The sequence below is a fragment of the Macrosteles quadrilineatus genome, unplaced genomic scaffold (genome assembly GCF_028750875.1).
Source record: "Macrosteles quadrilineatus isolate MER2022 unplaced genomic scaffold, UCM_ALF_1.0 Scaffold_3__2_contigs__length_128488019, whole genome shotgun sequence".
Lineage (NCBI taxonomy): Eukaryota > Metazoa > Arthropoda > Insecta > Hemiptera > Cicadellidae > Macrosteles > Macrosteles quadrilineatus.
Window position 1 is genome coordinate 37,362,336 of NW_026542596.1, and position 25,045 is coordinate 37,387,380.

The 25,045-nt window shown below is 35.0% G+C and overlaps 2 protein-coding genes across 8 annotated transcripts in view; one reads left to right on the forward strand and one right to left on the reverse strand.

The window, feature by feature from the left end:
* LOC128988470 (SH3 and multiple ankyrin repeat domains protein 1-like) overlaps window positions 1-25,045 on the reverse strand; it is a 236,791-nt gene that overhangs the window by 65,050 nt on the left and 146,696 nt on the right. The window lies entirely within an intron of this gene.
* LOC128989116 (alpha-crystallin A chain-like) lies at window positions 20,306-21,677 on the forward strand. The gene is made up of 2 exons (XM_054410981.1): window positions 20,306-20,618; window positions 21,423-21,677. Exons 1-2 carry the CDS (start codon window positions 20,325-20,327, stop codon window positions 21,675-21,677), a joined length of 549 nt encoding a protein of 182 aa, XP_054266956.1. The 5' UTR covers window positions 20,306-20,324.

Genomic DNA, 25,045 nt, shown 5'->3' on the forward strand with positions numbered 1-25,045 from the left:
TATACTGTATATTGCTTAAAGGATTGATTCAACTCCGAAATAACAGTATTTAATGGTTAGAGTGGTTAGTAAAAAGGTAAACAACACAGTATTACCTAACTATTCTCTGTTGTCATTATTGTATAAATACCTTTAGTGTGAATCACAGATTTTTCTAACAAAACGGGCATTTTTTATGTTAATAGCTAATACTCGTTCAATAAACCCCATCAAAATGTCAATGGCGTTTAAAATCGTTAACATCTAAGAGAAACGTTGATTAAAGTGAAAGAAAATCGCGTTGTTACCTCCCATTCAGTGTGTAATTACTGAACAAAAATATTTTCAAACTATATTGTTGATATATAAAAAAAATACCCCTTTAAGTCGTACGTATTCAGAATGCAAGTCCTAAAATAAAATGACTTTCAAACTATAGAATAAATATATTAAAACAAAATCATGCCTTTAAGTCCTGTTGACATAATATTTGTAAAAAGATTTTTAATTTGATGGTTGAACCGATAAAAAATCACAAGTGAAAAAATTCCACAAATCTCTCATCGGGAAGAAAAATTGTTTTTTTACAAAAAATAATGGGCCATTCAAATTTGTATAAAGGTGTAAAAAGTACATTTTCCAAAGCACAGCAAAGATTTGAACACAAGTAAACATAGGTTTCGCTCTGGTTTCTCCTTTGATACCTGAACACTTTGCACTGTCACTGTCACAGACAGTCAAAGGGACGTTGAACGGTTCTGTTTACACTTTTTGTTGACGTTGACTGTGGCTTTGGCCAAACTTGCGATGAGACTCCCCAGAGGAAAACATAAATGTAAAATATTACGTACTCAGCTATAATTTAAGTTTGAAATAAGGTAAACAAATAGATAAATATGCCATCATTTACCGGTATGTCTTTACTCTGATGGATACGATTTCCAGAACATATACCTCCAACAAACCTCATGCTATACTAAAAAATGTCTTTGAACCATTTGTTCAACTTATTCGTGGCGTAAATATTCTGCTGAATGTTACCAATTTTAGGCTCCGTGTTAACCTATTAAACACAGAGGATAAAAACAATGACTTACACTCCGGTTTGGAGTAAATCTCAGGAAATGAGGTTTTTAGCATAGGAAAGCGTGTCCTACGATAATATAATCTTGGAGTTGCTCGCGTAGTTGGGCTCACGGCACAGTACACTGTTAAGGAATGTTTTAACAGTATTCCGCCAACAAGAATATGTCTTCCACTGTTCAACACATGATATATCATATATAAAAAAATAGTTCTTAAAACACCACCGAAAACGATAATTTACAACAAATTAAATCTATTCTACCAGCTTTATGAGTCGATAAATCGTTTAGTTCGCCATAAAATTTATGATATCATAAACTAAATTTATAACACTAAACGAATTAAACTATATTTTATTGTTTTTTTAAGAATACATTCATGTTGCTGAACTGGTTTTGAAAACAGTTTAATGGTATAGAACATCTTTACATACAGCTCCGTTCAGATGTAAAAAGAGTTTAGCTCTAGAACCTGCACTTAACCTTGCAATAATTATTCACCCGGTCAATGAGAAAGTCAAGTATTCAACTGGGATGAGTCAAAAAGTGACCTTAACCTTAGAGTTCATTTGGTGTTCAAGCGTCAATGAATGTGCCTTTTCATGATTTTTCTTTTTCCCTTTTAACCATTTCAAAATAAGATAAACGTTTTAAGATGTTGACAGATATAGAATGTCAATTGGTAATTTTTTTTTAACGATGATTGGTTATTACATTATTAATTTAAAATTGTATTAAATCAACCAAACTATTACAATTAATTTACCTATCTTAGTCAAAGATATCCATACTTAGCCTATAGTTAAAAGAACAGCCTTTATATAAAATAAATTTGGAGAACAATTTGCATGTCTTCAAATGTCAATAGTTGGGAGTTGCCAGGTAAAAGTTCTTTAAAAAGATCTTTTAACGATAACAAGTTATAAGAATGTTTAACTATTAACGTTACTAATGTGAGCAAAGCTGTTGAATTCTGAAACCTTATTCGAATACATTTCAAAAACTTGGCCACATTGGAGTCTTTTTCTCATGAGTACCGTAGTTAAAGAAATCCATTTATATAACCGGCTTAGAGTGTCGAAATCCAATTTTTTTCTAAAACTCATGGTTTCATAGTTACAAAATAAGGGGAAAACATTGCTATACCAATAGAACCTAGGGTATCGGGAATATTTTATTATTTAAAAATCACTTCACTTGGCAAAAAACCTGCCATGGATTGTAGTGTGTATTGTTTATATTTAGACTTCAATCAGCGGTGAACAACTTTTCCAAACGTTTTGAAGCAAGTGAACTGAATGTAATAATTTTCAGAGATATCCAACAGTATTGATACTCTGAACATAGGGAGGAGCGACATGGCTGGGTAGATTTGAATATTTTACTATCGGCCAACCTAAAACGATATTGCGTTCCGAGTTTCATTGCTACAGAACTTTCATTCGAATAAAAACATTTGTTCAGGCATATGTAGGAAAATCGAACACATGCCTACTACACATCTTTGAAAGTAAAAAATTAAAAACTTTTTATCTTCAAATGTTTTTACAGTATTCGAAAATTTACTAGTGTTGGATTATACTACTCTAAGAGGTCAGATGGTTGGTTTATTTTTCTTTTATCTGATTACACAATTCATATTTAGACTTTTATAAGTGGCTTGTTTTTTAATGTTAGGTGCATTAGACTACACACACTTTTCGAAGTAAGCGAAACTTTATTTTCCACACGTATTGCATAAGAAGTTTACAAAAATAGCATGATAATAGTGACGTATTTTTAAACTTATTTTTTGTATTTTCTCACCACTTATTTGAACGAATTTTGTATTTGAAGAAGTAAGATCTTTTTACATCGCTACCACCATATACTGTAATATGTATTAAGAAACAAAAAATAAGTTTAACCCGTAGACACAACCAACACAACCTCAAACAACCTAATTTTAAACAGGATTTGTAGATAATAATAGCATTTCAACCTGAAAAAATATAGAGGTATATAGCGAATTATCGGGAGCGGTAACTGATTCAAAACCCACATAGAGCACAACTATTTAAGTAACGAATTATTTGGTTCCAAGACGACTTGTGTTACAAACAAATATTTTCAAAAATCTAAAATCTGAGAGAATATTGCCTGTAATAATGACATTATTAATTTAATTACATTAATTTTTCATTATACCAAGTCATAACGGTTAAAATTGTATTGAAAAAAATATGTTTTTGTGGCACAAGTTCGAAGCTACTAATAAAATTGAAGCTTATTATACACCCAACTCAAATAAATTCAAACGTAAATACGAGAACGTTCCACCTTTATAATAATTTATACAACAAATACCTAGTATCCGTTTAGTGATGTTGACAAGCTATTCATTCGTTCAACATACTGACACCACTTCTGTGTTAATTGCGACATTACCTCCATAATTACACGGTTAAACAACTATGTTATGTGATCTATTGTTGCCACTCTCCATACCTTGTAACTAACTTGGGTTGAATAGTTTACTACAATTTTAATAGCATAAATATTTAAATAGCAGCATTTAATGATTAAATTGTTTTGTTTGGTGATAGAAAACGATTGTATTCTTACTTTAAAACGTACGGGTATGAAATGGACGGACATTTTCTCATGTTAATTCATAACAAAAATAAAGTTAACAAAAAAGATAAAACAAACAACCTCATTTTTCGCAAATATGAAGTGAACAAATCACATATTGTATTTTATGTAAGAGGTTTATCCAAACATGCATTTATTACACAAAACCTGGTGAATAAAAATGACTTTTTAGCTTAGTTGAAAATAAAATAAAAGTTGAAATAATCCCTTGAAGGGTGAATTTTAAAAGTTTTAAAGTCGAACAATGACACGTTTCCAACAAACGATGGAAATACCGTCAAGAACGATCAATGAAAACCTGTTTACTTATAATTGACGATTTTGCTTTAAGAGACAAATACACCGCTTGTTCTGCGTATAATTGTTAGTAAATAAATATTATTTTTCCTGGAAGGATGTAGGAAAAGTAAAATCATTTCAAACGTTAAATGAATGAAGGGGAATAAATTAATCAGACATTTATACATTGAGCGTATGTATTGCTATATGTCCGAAATTAGTTCACGTATCTACAAGAGGAATTTTATATTGCAGTCGTATATAAAATATGGAAACAAAAACATTTACTAAAACATTTTTAACAATTTTAATTTTATGGCCATTGAACATATTAGCGGCAATGTATGTGCAATATGTTTTATAACCATAAAAGATGGTTTTATTTTACTATACAAATAATAAAGAAATAAATAAGAAGTACTTTTTATAGCTCCAACGTATAGTTTTATCAGAACTACTATTTTCTCACTTTATTATCACTTTATTGTCACTTAATGTAAATTTGTAAAACTTACATATATTTCATATATTTGAAATATGTATGTTACAAATACATATATTTCATATTTTTTTCTTCTTATCCTTATCACATTTAAGACGTTTACGAGGGCACAAGGGAAATCTATTTACTTACAGTTTAATTATATTTCATTTAATTACAATAAGAATAACGAAATTTTCAACAGTTACAGTAATCAGCAAGTTATCAGATAATTGCGAGTGTCAGGGATAATCTAATTACCCAATTAGGGAATCCACTTTGGAATCCAATCGGAATTGATTACACTAAATGTAATAAAGATTGATTACTCGTCAACTTAACTACAATTGATTACATTTGGAAAAAAGCAAAGGAAGCAAAGGGAAGCCAGCTTGTATTGACGGTTGGATGACTTGAAGTTGGAATCCGTACAAACGAGGAATCCGGTTAGCAGAAAATCTACACAAGTGTTCGCTGATTTGGAAAACAAGATTTAAGACTTTGTTATGATAAACTAGGAAAATAAGATTCTTGTTGAAGCCACTGAAGTACTATTAACTAAATAAAATACTTACAAAAAAGGCATCATTATACAGTAATTAATATATTATTTCTCAAACTATATATAGATTATGTTGCTCTTGTGGATATAAACAAGGTGTTTATGTTTTATTGTTATAGATTAAATACTGATTCGAATTAATAATCAAGGTTTATATTTATCATGGTTAGCTTAGTAAAAAAAAAAAAATTTAGAGTATGATACGGTTCGTTCAGTTAGAAGGGAATGTTGGCCTAACTATTTTATTTTACAACCCTGTTAGACTATTTTATACAGTATAAAATTACTCCTTTTAAATTGTGTATGTACCACGAATCCTAGAAAGTATTCATGGTATACCGTATACCTAACCTATGCACCTTTATATATGCTATTCCGTTTTACAATACCCCCGAAATATTTTACAGTCAAAGTGATTATATAAAAAATCAACCGCAACACATCTTGCAACTACAAACTGTTATTTTGAATGTATCGTCAATGGCTAAATATTACAGTCTACGATATATTCTTTCGACGAAATATGTTTTTTAATCCACGTAAAAATAATGTGCCGTTTTTTATTCTACCTCAAAGAAATATATTTAAAACACTAAACTAACGAAAATCCGTTGGTGAGTTGTAACGAAGTTTTGAATTAAGTCGCATTGTAGAGCGTGCGATCAGCCATTCATGTGTAGTTAAGCGGTATTTTGATTTTTGATTTTTGATTCTAGTAAATAAGAAAAATTAGGTCCTACCCGTTACAGAGTATAAAAACAGAAAACTTATTAAATAATTTTAAAAGAGAATTAGCTATACACATTATACCGTAATTCAAAAGGACCTTCGACACACCAGGTCAGTCTAGGTTATTTTGTCCATTTAAAATATATTTACTTTCATTTAACCCGTTTGGTTACCTAAACTAATTAACCTAGCCTACTGTGGACGTAGAAGAAAAGTGCCGGTCTCAAATAGTGATCCGATTGCAAAAATTAAACCAATCGCCAGTTATCGGTAGTCATCGGATATATATCTAACGATATACAGTCGATAACTCGTACATCGTTCAATACCTAACCTCAAATTTACAGCTGTGGACCACGTGACAGTCGCAGCGCGCATGCGTGTTGTCCAGCGACGCGCTGATTGGCCGCGAGTGGGCAGCGGCGCGCCACGCTGGGAATGACGGCGTATTGCGCAACGTGAAAGCGAATTGCGCGCGGTATGTGACCCACCCTGCGCACTATGGCACTACAGACGGTTCCTTATGTAAGGTTATTGTAGCACGGAGTTGATGTAACTCTTTAACTGATTAAGTTTGTGTATATCTTTCAGCGCCTAAAATTAGGCAGTGTGAGTCTGAAAACGAGTCTATTGTTCGAACATTGTGTTTTATAATTGAATCCTGCTCTTCGGAAGATAGATGTAAGCCTACCGTTGAATTGGCGATACTACTGGCAGCCGTTTTGCATGCGTAGTAGCAATCCATCTTGGGGGCAAGCTAAACATTAAACTGATTGGAACGTAATTGAAACCTCGTACACAAGACAGCCTACGTTTACATTATGGCTTTACTACTGTGACAAGAAAGCTGTGAATCTTGAAATACATACAGAAGGAGTTTCATAACACAAATGTTTCTCTTAACTTGTAACAATGAGTATACACTACGACCTATTCTTAAAATGCAAATCCTTTCAATGGAAACGTTTAAATTAAAGTAAAGGACTCGAAAGAAGTAGGACCCATTTCCATATTGCAACATCTAGAAAACCAAAAGAAGTCAAGAGTGGTTGTCAAGAGGGAGGGGAAATGAATGATGACACTCAAGATTTGAGGGCAAATAACTTGTTACTTGTTAATGCTAACTTAATTGATTCCTTGAGTTAAAGATATTTCATATTATTTTAAATAAATAGTTTGGTGTGTTAAAAGTACCTATGAATAGTTTCTCCTGATTTCCCCCTGTTACATATAAATACAGGGGGGGGGGGGAATTGGTATTGGTGAACATTTTAAAATGATATCTTTTTATGACAATAGTAAGTTTTTGAATCTACTAGGGCATTTGTGAGAGAGCCAAGTTAAGACTTGTTCATCAATATTTGCCAATACAACTAAAACTCATGGCTAACTAGGCAAAAAAGCAAATTAGCTCATTGGTAATGAAATTAACAATACAGGGGTACAAAAATGTGAGCTTGATTTGTCGTTAAACAGTGACTTATGGTGTAATTGGGGTTGCGTTAAAAATCACCCTGTATATTACATGCAGTACACAGCAATCAAACTATAAAAGTAACAACAAGTAAACAAAATTAAAATTTCAATAATAACCACTGTAAAAAGCCATTTATTATTTTTTTTTTAGAAGCAGATACGAAATAAACGTTCAAGTTTCTACATTGACTTTAAAAGATCTGTTTGCTGCTTGACTTTTTAAGATATAACATTGAAAAGTTGTATAGAAGAGTAAATAACATTTCTGATTATAGTGGAATTCAATCCCTTTAAACTCAATACTGTCAGAACTATTGGAAACTTTTTATAAAATGTCAATCTTTTGTGGCAACCTTTTGTACACTGAGGATCTTTAATAGCTTCCCTTTTGTCGTCCCAAATACTTTTCTTTGCTTTCCTTTAGAATAGAGACGATATTATTTCGTACTAAATTACAGGAAGCTCCATTAGTCTTAACAATTTAAAATCAATAGTTTTCTTAGCAAATTTATTCACCGTACTCAAAATGCTACTGCAGATTGCTGTTATTTAATGCATGTAGTCTATCTTTAATACTTAAGACTAGGATCACTTAAAGGGGTCTGTAGGCCTATTACAAGAAATTATGTAAATCTAAATCTATAAAAGAGAAATTATGTATTTGCACCCTATGGACTCCAAACCGCTCGACAAATTCTAATGAAACCTTCAGGAATTATTAAGTATTATTCACGGATGTTTTGTTTGAGGTTTGTTGCAAATCCGTCCAAAGGGCTCCACCAACTGAACAATTTGATTCTGTGATGTTCAATAGTATTAAAAGTTACTATGTTTACCAACAGGAAGAAACACTATTATTTGTTTAAATTTATGACAACAGCTAATTTGAACCAAGCAGCAACCAAAAGCTGTACCACAAAATGAGAACTATAATTGAATATATAATTGTTAAGACGATATGACCGAAATGAATATTTAGACCCTGAACTAGCTTTCTCAAATTTAATACAAAACATGCCACTGAATAATTCATCTATACATTATCATGAGTTTTTTACGATAGTTTTAAATTCTTAAAATTTTCAGCCTATCATTTCACACCAATCACTTCAGCGACAAACAATCAAAACCCCCGATGAAAGCAATCCACCCTCCAACGTGGGGGAAATCGTATTTTACGAAATGAAATAATAAAAACGGGGGAATCAGATGGGTCGATGTTTTCAGGTCGGCTGTTGTGGGATGTGATGTTTTCAGGACACGCAGTAGCCCTTGAGGAGGCTGGAAACTGTGAGTCGATATTACCATGCCAACACCACACTCCATGTACACGCTCTGGACCCTGGCTGACGGCGGCACCTCTTCCGTCAACTCGCTAGGGCGCTAGGGAGTATTTAACTGATACAGTACTACTACATTGTATAAGATATACAGTCGGATGAGGGGGAAATTGAATAATGTTTTGACGATATGTTTGTCAACTTTTGTGGTACGTTGTAGAATTAGGCTACTTAAGGCATGTGACACATTAAGATATACATTAACCGTTTTACATTGACAATGCTGCATAAACTCAGGTTCCATTCCTTTGTCATAATTTTATCAATGTAAAAAGATATTTTAAAATAACATACTGACGGGGAATTTATTTATTCTACGAATAAATGGTAGTTTATGCCATAGGTTTTCCGTGTAAACTAGGAATTTAACGTGGTTTTTACTGAGCAGTTCGATACTTGAACCATTGACTTGCATCTCAAACACATACTGAAAACGAAAAAAATACGTTGAAAACGAAGGTTTTTCTCATTTTATACCGGCTTTCGAAGGCCCACTCGACGTTATTTATTTTTTCAAAATTTAGATACTTTGAAAGAATATACAACAAATGTTTCAATAATAAAAAGTAATATTGGGTAAACATTGGATTAAAAAATATTGGATTTCATTATTTCAGAATTTCCGACTTGTTCATGCACATTGGATAAAAATGATATCGTCGTCTCAACAGAGAAATGTATTGTATTAATTTAATAAATCTTCGTTTGTTATCCTGAATGAAAGAACTATAAAATTACACAATCATTTATTGCCTACATTGGCATAAAAACGCACCTATCCACTCACAGTCCTTTCTCTCAAATTTCGGCAATTGAATTTCAGCGAAAGTAATACTGAAACCGCAATAATCACCAATTTCCAGACAACGTAGTATTTTGAATAAGTAAAATGAAAGAGGAAAGCTCTATACATTACAACTTCACTTCCTACTCTATTTAATAAACAAACAGTCATTGACCGCATAATCAGGTGAGATGAAGGGAAAGTGAACAAGGTTAGCGACTAACAATGCGGGCGGTGACGTCACTGGAACGATATGACAGGATGACGACAGTGTAAAAACAATTTATACGATTGTTAGAGTATGTTAATGAATGAGCCAAATTCTGGAATACAAAGTGCATGGCGAATACATCTCAAAGTGTTAGTTAATATGCATTCTCGCAACAGGTCTACGTTAGAAAATATCAAGACCAGTGTTTGGGCCGTCCCTTTACGAAAAAAATATTATAAAGCCCACTGGCGTAGAAAAACACAAAAAAATAATAAAAAATATAAATTATTTTTATATCAGCTGAAAAAAAATACTTCTAGAGATGTAGAATGCGTTTTGTGTTGATAGTGAGACCTTGATGCTATTTTGTCTCTTTATACTAACTACTTCCACATTGTCTGTGCTTTAACGTTTCGAAGTTTAATTGTACAACTTTTATGTCGGTTCTTAATACTAACTTCGATCTGTTGCTAGATTAATTGCTCAAAAAAGAGCTTAAAACAGCTTGTCAACTAAGTCTAATGTCGAATTTTTGGTTTATATGCTAAAAAATGTTTATACACACGCGTAAGTATATTTTAAAATTTCTTATAGCGTTTATAAGTTAGAATACTGTAAAATGAAACAAATTACATTAACTGTACATTGAAATTGCTCGACCACAGTGATTAGATGAATGGTCAAAAGATTACGATGACACCGACTGAAACATCAGCTAATAACACGTACAAACACATTGTTTTTTCTCCACTGTTTTTTCCCTTTAAAGTACCTCAGTAAGCAATAGGCACATCAATTCATATAACAGACTTCCCAAAGTCACAATGGGAGCGTGATCGTGACAAATTGTGAGAATGCATTCACAGATTCTCCAATAGATCATCAGACAGAATCCATCAGTGACCGCAGACGTCCGCTACGTGTCCGCAGTCCGCAATACGTCCGCATGGACCGCACACCCGCATCAGTGACAACCAATCATGTTCGTGACCACGACACTTCCGCTACTTTCGCCTACCCTGCCCTGCCTCTCAAGCCCACACATACCCAAACATGCTGATAGAAACGTATGTGCACAATGTCGATATGAACGAATATCCAAACTATGTTGTATAGAATGTGTGGATAGAAACGTACACACAACCTATGTCGATAAAACGTTCTACAGAATATCCCAAAACAATCTGTTGACTTCTATAAGTATCAGACGATTTTTTAAATATACGCCCAAACATGTGTCGGTACATACATCTATACCCAAACATGACGATAGAATCCGATACCCTACGATCGATTTTCCAAACATAGATAGACGAGTACAAACATGTGTTTATTGACACACATACCCAAACAATATACCCGTAGCGCATAAATAAACACATGTGATAAATAAACATACCTAGATATTCGCCGACGCCCGGAGGCCCAGGGAAAGCTGAGCACAATCGAAACTACATCACTGAGTATCGACTGATCACAGCTTAGAGAACAAGTGTGAAAGTTATCTGAAGAAATCCGTGAGACTTATAGTTTCTTTGCTGCTGTTATTGAGCATGAAACTCAATTTTGTAAATATAAACATTGAAACTGTAAAAAAAATACACTAGAATTGTGCCTTAGAACCTGTACACATACCTTGTATACGTCAAGAGGTTTAGTGCACTTAGTGCACTTTATTCTAATAAAACACCGACTTGTCAAAATAGTAAATCAATACCTACTACCTTTTAACTGTGATATAAAGTTAGTGTAGGTTCGAAAGTATAAGGATATTTTCGTGCTGTATAGAAGCATTGAGTATACACGTGAAATACAGCAAGATGGACGCGTGACACCACCAGCAGGAGGACTCACCTAAAGTCTTAACGCGATGTGGCAACCAAAATAGTTGTCTAGTACAGTAATACCAAAATTATCCCACACAATTGTCCTATACTTGGACATAAATCCTAAAGAAGCGAGAAAGACTATAGCTCATACCAACGTATCTTTATTAACACTACTACCCAACCTTTACTTCCTTGTCACATGCATTGTCGAGGAAGTATCGTCCTGTGCAGACAGAGACAAGACACGCTTGCTGGATCTCTCTGTCTCTCCTACTTTGGCGCCGCCTTTGTACAGAACTACTCAGTATGCGACGTCAGCACACTGGAGTGATCTAGGAACAGGGAAACAGCTGACCGATTTGTATTTCTTTTACAACCACAAGTCCTTTTGAAAGTTTCAAAAGGGGTTGCCCAGTACGTTTTCATAACAACATACTGATACGAAATTTGACAAAAAAATTCCCAGTGTTGATAAAAACCTGCACATAAATTTGTAAATGAAGGAGCATCTCAAAGTGCTTTGAAACGTGTATATTATTTGGTTCTTTGAAATTTATTCATTGCATCATAATGATACCGAATTCAACAAGAAAGATTCCCTGTAACCGTAGATTAAACCAGCAAATAAAATTGTAAATGAAGCATCTCAAAAAGTCCTTTGAAGTGTCTATTGGGCTGTCTAAAATTTCTTTATAACACAATACCGATAGCGAATTCATCAAGAAAAATTCCCTGTAACTGTTGATAAAAACCTGCAACTAATTTTGAAAATAAAGAAAGATGTCATAAAGTCCTTTGAAGTATTTGATATTGGGTTGAATCATTGACTTCCCGAGTAATGTAAAATTTAGAAGCCAAAAACGTGGTGCTATATTTTGAGATGGTCTACCAACTAATAACAATACAGTATTCTGTGTCAAGTGGTCCTGGACTTCATCTATTTTATGGCTTCTAATTATTACATTACATGGAAAGTCTAGAATGGTTGAATAAAATTTCCTCATGACACCATTATAATACTTAATTCGACAAAATATTTTAAAACATGAATTTTGAAGAAAAAATCGTTGTGACTATTTCTAAATACCTGAAACCAAAATTTAAAATGATAAAGCGACTCTTAAAGTCCCTTAAAAGGTGTCTAACGTTAAAGGGGTTTCCAACATGTCTTCATAAAACCATGCTAATACCAAAGTATCAGCATTAGGCCTATATCAGTACGATGTTGTTAGCCTGATCGATAAGGTCTTAAGAGCAGGATGGATGGGTTGATAGGTTCGATACCAGCACAAAGATATTATAAATTTTTACTTCTTTCATCAACAAGAGTTTCTGCTTCCCTTATTGAATTTCACTGGCGGAAAACCCTCGATCACATCATGTAACAAAATACACCTTTTTCTGAAATTTAAAATTAAGCGTCCAGGATGAATCCACGTTTGAATTACTGTACTCGGTGGATACAAACTAATGTGTAAAACTTAACGATGTGGCCAGGAAGTGTAAATCTCGATGTGAAGGCGAGAAGCTTCAGCTTCTGATCAAATATTTGCGAGGTTCGGAAGCCATTAGAGGGAGTGAGAGAGGAGATCCACTAATGAGGAACAGGTTGTATGGGAGTGTGACCTTCCGGGACCTCAGTGACCGAGGCAGTGGCCGAGGTCGCATAGGAGGTACTGCACTCTCCTATGCAGCCCTAGCACTCACATTTAGTTTATGGATTTTTCTCAACAGTAGAATATTTTAGTATACCGACCACACCTAATAATGATAACCTAACCTAAGGGTAGACTATGTTATAAGTTAGGTTATGATAGGATTTTGTTATTTAAGCTAATTAAAAACTTATTTGGAAGTCGATTTATCGATGTGGTCGGTAGGACGTACCTATTCGCTTTTACAGTATGTTGTGTGACTGTTCTATGTAGACCTAGCACTCAAATCTTTCGATTCAGAAACATTTACTTATTTTGACTTCCTAGAAATTCAAAAATATTTTCACTGCAGTAGAATGTTTTGCACTTTTACTTTAAAATTGTTGACCGAAAGTGGAAAATTGCATGTTTATGTGGAAACCCTGAGTATTTAGATTCGCTAGACCTCTCATAACCATCTTCAATCGCTTTCAACAACCGATTACGTCATAGGTCCGTATTATGTGCTGTTACTTAGCAACCATACAGCACAATGGACAAATATTTTATTTATGATTCGTGTAACACATGGTGTCCACCAAAGTTTAGTACAATTTCATACCTAGGTCATTTAGTGATTTTTACCGTACGATGCTCAACCTGTGTTAGTCGTTTCGGCCACACACCACAATTTTGTTTTAGGCCTACACAGTTGTCGGCAAATTTGCTCGTGTGAAGATGTTGTGGCCATAGATTATTTTTTTATAGCAGGTATAGATAAGGTTGGCAAACAAACTAACTTCCCAAATATCCTTAATATCCTGATAGTACCCCTTATGATAGGGTTAACCTTTATTGAATGGTAAATAAGGGACATAGTCTTCCAGACCAAATATCTCAGTTGATGAGATTTAAAGAAGAAACTTATAGAAGCATTTCTCTAAAATTAAATAAATAAAAAAATATTTTTAAACATTAATTTTAATGGAAATTGCGTTATTTGGAATCCTGGAGGAATACATTCATACTTATCCCTCCTAGTTAAATCAACTGATAAGTTTTTGACAACTGTGTGCAATGTCCTTTATTCACCCAATAAGGAGGAATTGCACAGAGTGATGTCGAAAAAACTAGAAATCCAGTATAATATCCTTGTTCGTTAAATCTTCTATTAAAAGTTTTCTATTTTAGGTCACAATACCTATTCGAATAAACTCAGCAAAAAAAATTATCAAAACTAAACGTTAGCATGTAACCGATACAACAAACAAATGTATAACATCGTGTGTTGAAAAGTAACAGTGTAGCTAATATATGAAATTGTACTAATCTTTTGTGGACACCCGGTAGTTATTGATTGGCTTTTATTAGTTCAAGAGTTAATTTCATAGTTTGCTGATATAGTTCGGGTGAGAGAGTTCTGCAACTCTCGATTATTTTCCCTAAAATGCGAATCGAACTTGTGAATCCTAATATTTCAATTATGGCTTTATAAGACATTAGTAGACTATACTGGATTATATCCGATAAAAAATAATGTAGCCTATGTTTTACAAAACTTTGATTTTAGGCCTTTAGTACAAAATGTAATATTCTATACAGTCCTTTGCCAACTGACCATCACTGAAACACTGAAAAATCAAAAGGTTAGTCGAATTTAGACTTGTTACAAATCTTAATAATAACTAGTACCTCAGGCAATAAATAACATTACAAATCTAATGGCGGTACACTAAACTTCTTTTCAATATAAAATGTATTTTAGGTACAATACAAAGATGTTAGAATACAACACGAGCATCAGAGATCAATCTGAGAGCAATAGACGTATAAACGCCATTGTTAAGGGACCTTTCCTTTCCCTTGAAACCGTCTGACCTTTCCTGCTGTTCGATAACACTTCATCGTTATCGACTCTTTATCGCGATTTTTGGGGAAGTTCCGATTTGTTTTGTAACTTAATTCATTGTAATATATGTTTTAGATGGAGTACTGACATGACAATCGACAATAATATGTTGTTACTGACTACTAACTTTAACTTGTGTTTGGTCGATACATCATTGCAGTCTCTTACTTGCAACACTGGTAAAAATACAACTTCAAATCTTTACTGGACCAAAGGTGAGCATGAAAACTGTTGTATATTGACTTGCATTACTTTTACATTAGTGTTTTCAAAAAAAATATAAAAAGTATGAGTTTTGGGAGGAAATCCAAGATTTCTAAAGGAAAGGAAATTTATTTCCGAAGGGTGTACATCAGTAATGCGTGTCTAGATGGGTACGGAGCTTTAGAGTACACCTGTGGTCCGATTTTGACTAAATTTTGTATGTTAGTACCAATCAATGGTATCTCCAAGCATTTTTTAATTTTTTGTAAAAAAATTTTATTTGTGAAGGTGATTTTCGTATAAACCCGATAAAATAACGAAAACCCGGATTAAAGAAGCGGCCTTAACGAGTTTGATTAAAATGTAGTATGTTATGGACTCTTTAACGCTTAATAAAAAGGCACAACCCCTAATGCTGTAAAAATTACGGATCAGGAAATTTTCTAATTTTGTGATTTACCCCAAGGTCATAGTTACACCTGCCACTTGCTCATAATAAGGGTTGTTAACAAGCTATTGGGAGAAGGTAAGTGCCAGATTGCTGATACCGTTATTTTTATTCCTACATCAACCCATGATGATGTGAACTGGCTTGCTGATTGCTGTTTATAAATTTATAAAACAACTTTGATTGAAAGTTAATCACACACAACTAATTAACTATAATCCACGAATTTTCACATTTCCCGAGTCCAAGAACAATTTCCTTGTCCGATTTCGTCAGATGATTGCCATTTATTCCATTTCCGGAGGTCCGACGAATTCTGATTGGTTCTCCTCTATATCGCTAATTGATTTCGTTCCGATTCGTCGCGGACGTGTTCACAATTTGCGATCTTTTACCGTTGCTTATCGTACATCTGTGCAGCGAAGGTAAACTGAACTGAAATTACGAAATTATAAAATAAAAGTTTTATTCATTTCATTGTATTAATATGTTTTATCACAGGTTTTACTTCTGCACCCAGGTAAACGTGGGTAAACACTGTGGTTCAATCCTGGGAAGATTTGGTACCTTTTTGGTGTTTCGAAACTGGACCCAGCTGTCCTTGATCATTGTGCTTTTAACATGGCTAATGAAACAGCTGATCTTCAGTAACAAAGCTACACAAGGCATATCACTTCATTATACACTCATTCTTCATATTTGGGTTAAAATACACACCCTATGTAGCGTCCCCATCTCAACTAGCACACCAGGCTAAAACTGGGGTTTAAAATGAAAGAAATCATGAGTGAAACAAACAGCGAATGACGATTAAACTAAAACGAAGTATTGTAAATATTATATAGAACTGAGCCGGATAGCATGTTCTTCTGTGGATGCTTCATCATACTTAATAAATAAATGTAATGGATCAACAGAGCTATAACAGAAGACTTGCAGTACTTTGTTGTATGCAAGCATTCAACTTCACATAATGTCCAATGAACTAGATGTATTACAAATGCATATGTGAGTGTGTATTTGTGTATTTATAAATCAATGTTTACAATAACAAATGTATAACAATCGTAAAGAAGATACAGAAAATTTCCATTTATTCTGTAATATGGTAATACTTGGAAGATCGCCCTGAGGTGTTGAATATATTTCAAATTAGGGAAAGTATCACTCAGACTAATATTTTAAAGATTAATGTACGTGAAAACTTAAACCGCTATTACGGTCTGACTGTGGTTAACATCTAATTTAATCCGCATTAAGTTGTGTAGTGAGAGCGAGAGAGAGTTTAGTCGGGTTGAAGGATAAAAGTAAAGCCGGGCTCAAAGGATTGTTGGCGAGGCGCGGTGGCGCGGTGGCGCGGTTTGAGTGTGCATACAACTGGAGACTTTTCACTAATGAGGTCACTGACATCTGTATTTACATTGCAAAACATCGTCAATCGATGTGATACTGTACTAGGCTTAACGTAGAGAATTGATTTAGAAATAGAAGACCAGACACTATGCAGTTAGTACAACACTATTATTAAGATCTAAAAAGTATACAAGTGAAAATTTTAAAAATTTATACAATTGATTTGCTTGTAAACATAAGATTGATCCATATAATTCAACATTGCAAGAAATTAGTTAATTGTACACCCGGAACTTGTAAGTAAAATTATTTCAGTTGCCGAAGTAGTATTATTTTGTATTTAACAGATTTGGTTAAAGAAGTAAAATATACTAGTTTTTTGGGGTACAGTAATAGGCTGCCAAACCTATCTTTTGCATAGATGGATCGAACTGTTTATCTAATTTTAAGGTCGTTGGTAACAGCCAAATTTCAAAAAAATTAAATATCAACTATCAATCATTGAGATGGGGAAGTGAATAATTGGAGGCTTTTGAAATAGAAGAGTAATCTTAGAGCATGATGACTCCGTTTAAAGCTAATTGTTGTAAAAGTTGATTGTTGTAAAAGTCAATTGTTGTAAAATATGATTGTTGTAAAAGATGATTGGTTTCTTGTAAAACTGATTAGATTGATGTAAAAGCTCATTGTTGTAAAAGCTGGCTGGCAAGTCTAAACGTTTAACTAAACATGTTTTAAAACATGAACAGCTGATTCTATGATTCTTAAATTATCATATTTTATAGCTTAGTTAAAAAAACCAATGACCTTAAAAACGCACCCCTTTTCAGTAAGATGGGTATATATAATGAGGCACACATTTCCAACCATAATACAACCAAATAAACCAAATGCACCGGAAAAATAAAATACCCCCGCCGCAGCAAACCTGCCGACTAAGCGAATTTCCATTTGTCTGAATTGATTTTCAGTTAAATATATTTTAATAACATTAGGTTTAACGAGTACCTAGGTTTGCTGCTACAAGGAAACTAATAAAGTATGTTTTTAAGTAAAATATTGATAGCTTAGTACAAAATAAATAAATTTGCCAAGTTTGATCAAAATATATTCATAAACAAGCAAACTACAACATTTGACAATATTCTCCATAAGAATAACATGGGAATTTTAAATTTACAATTTTTTTAATTTTCTCCGTTACTAATAATCGAACAAAAATACTTTTATATACTAAATTATTTGTTTTTTTAAGCTCTTTAAAAAGGTCTAAAGAGAAATTGGGAAATTTTGTGTTTTGAGGGTCAAAAGTGAGAAAAACCAATTTTTACCCCATAAAACCCCCCGTAAAGCCCCATTCCCATGGTCCAATCGTGCTGGTTCGCGAACTCATTCAAGTTTATCCCGCTTTACACCTTTAAACCAAATTTCATCAAAATCGGACAAAAATTACTCAAGTTATCGCGTTCACGGACGTATATATATATATATATATATATATATATATATATATATAAGTCTATCTATATATATAAAATCCAATGTATGTTTGTATATTTGTATGTTTGTATATTTGTATGTTTGTCCTTTATGGACTCCAAAACCGCTCGACAGATTGTAATGAAACTTTCAGGCATTATTAAGTATTATTCAAGGATGGTTTGTGTGAAGTTTGGTGCAGATCCGTCAATAGGGCTCCGCCCCAGTGGCTCTGGAGTTTCCCATGTTAACCTTATGAGTACTCATATTTAAATGGAATTAAAGAATCTTAACAGCTGGTGCAACTAAACAATTTGATTCTGTGATGTTCAATAGCATTAAAAAGTTAATAGGTTTACCAACAGGGTGCAGCACTATATTTAGGCTCTAAATTATTTAGAGGCGAGTTAGCGTAGCGAACGAGCTAACCTGAAGGCAAGTGAGCGCAGCGAACGAGCTCCAACCTAAAGGTGAGTGAGCGTAGCGAACGAACTTCAACCAGGACGTGATTGAGCCATGCGAACGAGCTCATCTTGAAAATGAACGAGCATGTGACATAAAACCACAATAGGACAGGACGACGTCTGTCGGGCCAGCTAGTATATATATATATATATACATATATAAAAATTTGAACGAAGAGTGTTTTTGGCCTCTGGGGACATCAAAATGAAAAAGTAAATCGGTCCCGGGTCTAGGTCTTACCGTGCCACCTACGGTAATAGCTACTTCCCTATAGGGAAATTCGCTAAAATTATTCTAAACCTCCCCAATGTCACTAAGACCCAAATTTTTATCCCAAAGTATTTTCGAACCAATCAATTTCTCCACGTATTCCATGAGGAAGTGCGCATCAGTCGTGGTCCGCGACCAACAATAGTACAATCACACCACAATAATCACACAAGTTACATTCCTGTGAGTGCGAACGATAGATTGTCCCAGGCCCGCTATCGCTCACCATCCAGAGTCATTTCTCAGGCTTATCAGCTGATAGCTTCAAGAAGACTGCAGACGTCTACAGATAACCTGTCAAAGGTCTACGGTCTACACCAATAGTCCATTTGCCCCGGCGGGGTTTCCAGTTTAAGCAATGTGTTACACCTCCGTGTCTAACTGAGGAGTTTGAAAAACGTTGCACAAACATCTAATGTAAAGTAGTTTTTTGGGTTTTAACACGAGAGTTTTTATCTCGAAAATATGTGGCCTTTTTGTTGCTATCATGAAATGATTAGGCATATTTAAAATTCCTCAGCGCTTTTCCAGATCGGAAACGCACTATAAAAATAATCAGTGGAAGACGCAAAACATTTCGTACACCAGCAAACGTACAAAGAGTGCCAGTAGCATTAACTCGAAGTACAAAGAAGTTTGCCAGAAAGTTTTCATTGTTGCGGTTTACGTTGGCTCTTTTTTGCGGTTTTCACTATAAGCTACTTTGAGTTCAAGGGTTTTCAGTCGCCCCAGAAATTTGCTTGAACTGAAATTAAGATTTGTCCAGGAAAATAAAACGATTCCTGAAGAAATGCTGGAACGAGTATTCGATGGAATGTTCAAGCGACTAAAAAGTCATGTTAAATAGTACGAGGACGTCGCTTGAATGACAGTGTTTTAGAGAAATTAGAGAAATTGAAAAATTAGTCCGTCAATTAAAAAATTACAAGTTAAGCTGTGTTTTGATTTGCGAATAGGATAAATAGTATTCGATTTGTATTATGTATAAATTGGGACGCTTTCGTTGCATCGTCCTGTAACTAAATATTAAATTCACAGCGAAGATGGTAAACTTACCAATGATGCTTTTCAATATCTCAATTTGAACTTTTATGTTCCTAAAATTACAAAATAATCTCCTAGTAACCACAAATCAAAATCCCAAGTCATGAACTGATCAATCGCACATCAAACATGATGGAAGTGGACAGCGTCTGTCACCCTTGCCAACCCACTATCGCCCAGAGGGGAAACTTCTTCAGTGACCAATACTTCGAATCAGCGAGGAGGACCTTGCAAGAGCTAATGGCGCAGATGCAGCAAAGTTTCAGAAACCAAGTAAACTTCCCGCCGGGCAGGGTGGATCAGCTGTTGGCAGAACTAGGCGCTTGGCAACAGAGTGGACAGACGATGCATGCAGCCATGAGCTCCATCAAACATGAGAATCTGTTCGCCACTGTGTTCAGATTCGAGCCTGAATGTTTAAAGGTGAGGACATTGTGTAGCTAGGTTACCGTTGTATGACAAATAGTTGGTAAAATGAGGCTGTAATTGTTAATGGAAACGTGTATTTGGTCTGTTTTACTTACTTTTGATTCGAATGTCAATACTTGAAGGTATTGAGGAAGATCGTGTGTCTTGGCTACCGTTATTTAACAATAATTAGAAGTGACGTTTTACATATTAAATGCTAGTATGGATATATTTCTGTTTTACTGAAAGCTGGGCAAAAAAATTTATGTTACTTTTCTTATCTGATGACCAGGTCAATTAGGTTTGGCACTTCGCAAAGTACTTGTATTACAAATATAATTGTTTTCTTCGGTTAAAAAAATCGAGTGTTTTTATTCATTGCTTCTTCAACAATTTTGAAACGGTTTACATGATTACCTTTCGTATTTCTTAAACATGTTCGGCAAGGCACAGACACTATACATTTTTTAGTACAAAAGCTACACCCGTCGCGTCATGCACTTACTCTGGTTGACACGAAACTTGTAGGTACTTAAAAAATCAGAAATTAAAAACTACATCCACCAAATGCCGAATTTACCGCAAGCAAAAGAAAGTTACTGTGTTTTGTACAATACCTAAAAAAAATTCCAAATTCATAATTCGCTACGAGAGAGAGTAACGATAATGATTTCCTCGTGTTCATGGGAGATGTTCAAGATTTTGCAGCGATCACGAGGCAATTCCACATTAATTTAACCTAGGTCCACAAGTACTTTATCCAACATTGCACCCACTAACACAACAGAAAACACATTTCAAATCACAAATCATTTCCAGATGCTGATTGACGTGAAAGGGTTTCAACCGTTCAACATCAAGCTGAATGTTCACGACGAGGTGGTTGAGTTGTCAGCAGTCAAGGAGGAAGCCTCAGCCGCACCGACGCCCGGGGGTCAAAACTGCGTGGGCTACATGAGCAGAAACATCGTCAGGAAGTACATGTTGCCGCAGAGACTGGTCAAGGAGTGTGTGCAATGCTGTCTGTCAGCTGATGGGGTCTTGTTCATCAGCGCGCCTTGGCTCAGATGTTAGATAAATACATTAGTGTATACAATAATACTATGCAAACAATATTTGATCAGTGTTTACTAGGATGTATAATAGTATGTTTAATAGGATGTATTACGTGTGGGACAGGTCTAAACCCTGGCAGTTTTCCTATCTGACGCCCACCTTTCGTTGAGCCCTAGAATATAACGGCTTGGCATCAAATCGGAAACCTTCAGATATGAAGGTGAGCACTAAAACCACTCTACTGAGTGTATACAAAATCAGGGCACTGCTTGAATTCAAATTTATCTTCATAATAAGGCATTCTGCTTTGCGTTGTTTTTTGACTGGAAATAGTTCATGATAGGATAACAGGGAGGGGTAAAATTCATTAGTTTATTAGGTATACTAACGTACCATTAATGATTGCAAATGGAGCTAAAGATAAACCATTGGTTTATACGGTAAGTAATTGCTGAGAAATTACTGTTTGTGCAACAAACATCTATGCAAGATACAGTAATAAATATATAGTATTGCAAATATAATCACTTTAAAGTGCTGCAGATACAGCAATGCTAATACACTTATTATAAGGCACTAATTACTGCAGAAAGCTTGAACAAAACAGGTAATGTTTTTTATGTTAAAATTATACAAATTATATTCAAACCTAGTTCAGGCTAGGTTAAGTTAGGTTAGGCAAGAGCCGCGACCTAACCTAAAACTCGGAAGGTCCCACAACCAACATTTTATAAATACATTAAAAAACTCATTTCAAATATAAAACTTTAAAATGTTGCAAAGAAGTAATGTGGTATCAATTCAGCACTGACTCACGTTGTCCAAATATTCGCTGAAACTGATAAGATGAACCTGTTCTATGATAATTATAGAGTATCAGGTTGCAACAATGAGATATCAACAGTGATAAGAAGCGGTCCAGCCGACCAGTGAAAGCTATCAATGACTTTCACACAGTGGGGCGTGACTATCAAAACTGTGGCCTTAGGCCAGAACTCTCGCGTCGCCACAGGCCTCAGCCTAAGGCCCCGGCCACACGAGGCGGTTTAACCGCGCGAAGATAAGCCGCGCGAAGTTAAGCCGCGCGAAGTTAAGGGCTTCGACAACACATTGAATCAAATGAGAGTGGCCACACGAGGCGAAGTTTAGCCGCATGTGCGGTTGAGCCGCAACATGTCGTCCCCCGACCGCGCGAAGTTAAGCCGCGTTGGAGGGGATGACACACGTAGTCTTATGAGAGTGGCCACACGATACGGTTCGACCGCGCGGCAGCCGCGCTTATTGGAGATATTCTTCGGACATTTCCAGTGGTTTTTGAGTTTGTTTTGTGTATTTTTTACCGGTTGTGTGGTGTTCAAACAATGTTTGATACATATGAACTCCGAACTATGGTTTCGCATGTGCTCGTAAAAGGTTTGGAACACAAAAAATTGTTTTCCGTTATGAAGGGATGGACTCAATGATTTATGTTAACGTTCCAGATCACCACACGCTTTTAATGCACAAACTAACATAGTGTTTCGCCCATGACTAAAAAGAGTGAACTGAACTATGTTTTAATAGAGTACTGATACTGTGAAAACCCAACAGGAAGCGGTTCATCCGCCCCGTGTGGCCAGGCACTTCGCGCGGCTTAACTTCGCGCGAAGATAAGCCGCGCGGCTTAACTTCGCGCGAAGATAAGCCGCGCGGCTTAAATTCGCCTCGTGTGGCCGGGGCCTAAGTGACGTATCGTGCTGGTAGAAACTACAAAGTAGGTGATGAGCCAAGTTCCTTTCTACGTTCACTTTCGGAGCTAAAAGAGTTAACATACTAGAAATGGAGCATCCTGTCAAAAAAGTAATACCGTTGGTTAACATAAGTAAGGTTAGGTTAATATTTGTACAACAAGGTCAGTAAATGATGTTTTAAATGTTACACATTCCTACACAACGTCATCTCCACATTGCCCCCATAAGATTGCTCCTTAAAATATGTTTGTTACGAGCTGTTTCTCTTTTCAAATCATAAAAATTCGAATTACATTACTATAGGCTATGTGCGAGAAATCTGTAAAACTTGTAGGACAGAGTTGTCATTTTGTAATTTAATATTAATTTTTTTAATTGCATTAGATCAAAAGACGTCATTATAAAGCAGAGAAAGAGTATCTTTTTTTTGTGAATCTACCTATAAATTATTTAAATATTGTTTAATATGTAAGGAGTTCCAGTTCTTATACCCATCATCACTGCATGAAATAAGGCGTTTGTTAATATAATACCTACAATTTTAGTTTTAAATGTCTTGTAAACATATTTAATACATAAGCACGTTGAAACAAGACTAAAAACCCTTGTCTAGTTATGTATACACATTATTGAAAAAACGTGGTAAGTTTACAAGTTGGTGTATGTAAAACACAGCGGTCTGACTGTGTCATCAAAGACAGAATGAATCAAACAATTTCAATAGGCGGTCAATCAAACAATTTACAATGAAAATCGTCTTGCCACTGCATAAAAATGTCTTTAAAAATACTGGAAAGTTCTTTTGGTCCGTACGCAAAGCAACTACAGCGGTCTAATTATTTCAACAAAGCGTTTTTCACATTTCGGTAGGGAACGGTCCAAGCCCTGAGATAGCGCCGCCAATCAACATTCCTCTGTGCCGCGGCCGCAGGTATTTACTACTCTGTGCAAGTCTGGTATTTTACTATTCTGTGCGAGATTGTTTCTCCCACGCGCATTCTACATAGAAACCAATTAGTTCTGGACACGGCAATAAAGCGATTCACCACCAAAAAGAGTAAACCTCGGAGCCTTGACCTTTGGAGCTTCGTACAAATTAATTACCTCGCTTTGTTCCTTTTATCTCGGTTTGCTGAGAGCTTACGCTACTGGAGATGAGCAAAGGAATCCCGCTGAAGACTTTGCTAGCTGAGTAGCTTAGTGGCAACAGTACTCGTTTGGATTCAGAAGGTCGCCGGTTTTATCCTGAGAAGGTTACAGACTCTTTTTTGATTGTAATCATGGACCATAATAAGAGACAAGTAGCCTACTTTCATAACGCTAGGTACTGAGTAAACATATGGGAGAAAAGTTGGATTAAATTTGAGAAAAAATGTTGAGAAATATTTATGGACCTTGGAAGATAGAGAATGAAGAATGGAACATAGCGTAGAGTTGAGACAGCCACATTTGGATTCGGACATGATAGCCGAAGTAAGAAGTAGAATACTGAGATGGGCATACATGTTGTTCAAAGGTTTATTGCGGACATTTTCCATCATGATTGTAAAAAACAATACTCAAAGTTTCAATAGGCATACACTAAGGAAAGACAACTCTTTAGTTAAAAAGTCTTATTTAACCACACCGAAGAAGAAAGCCAGGAAGGCCATGCCA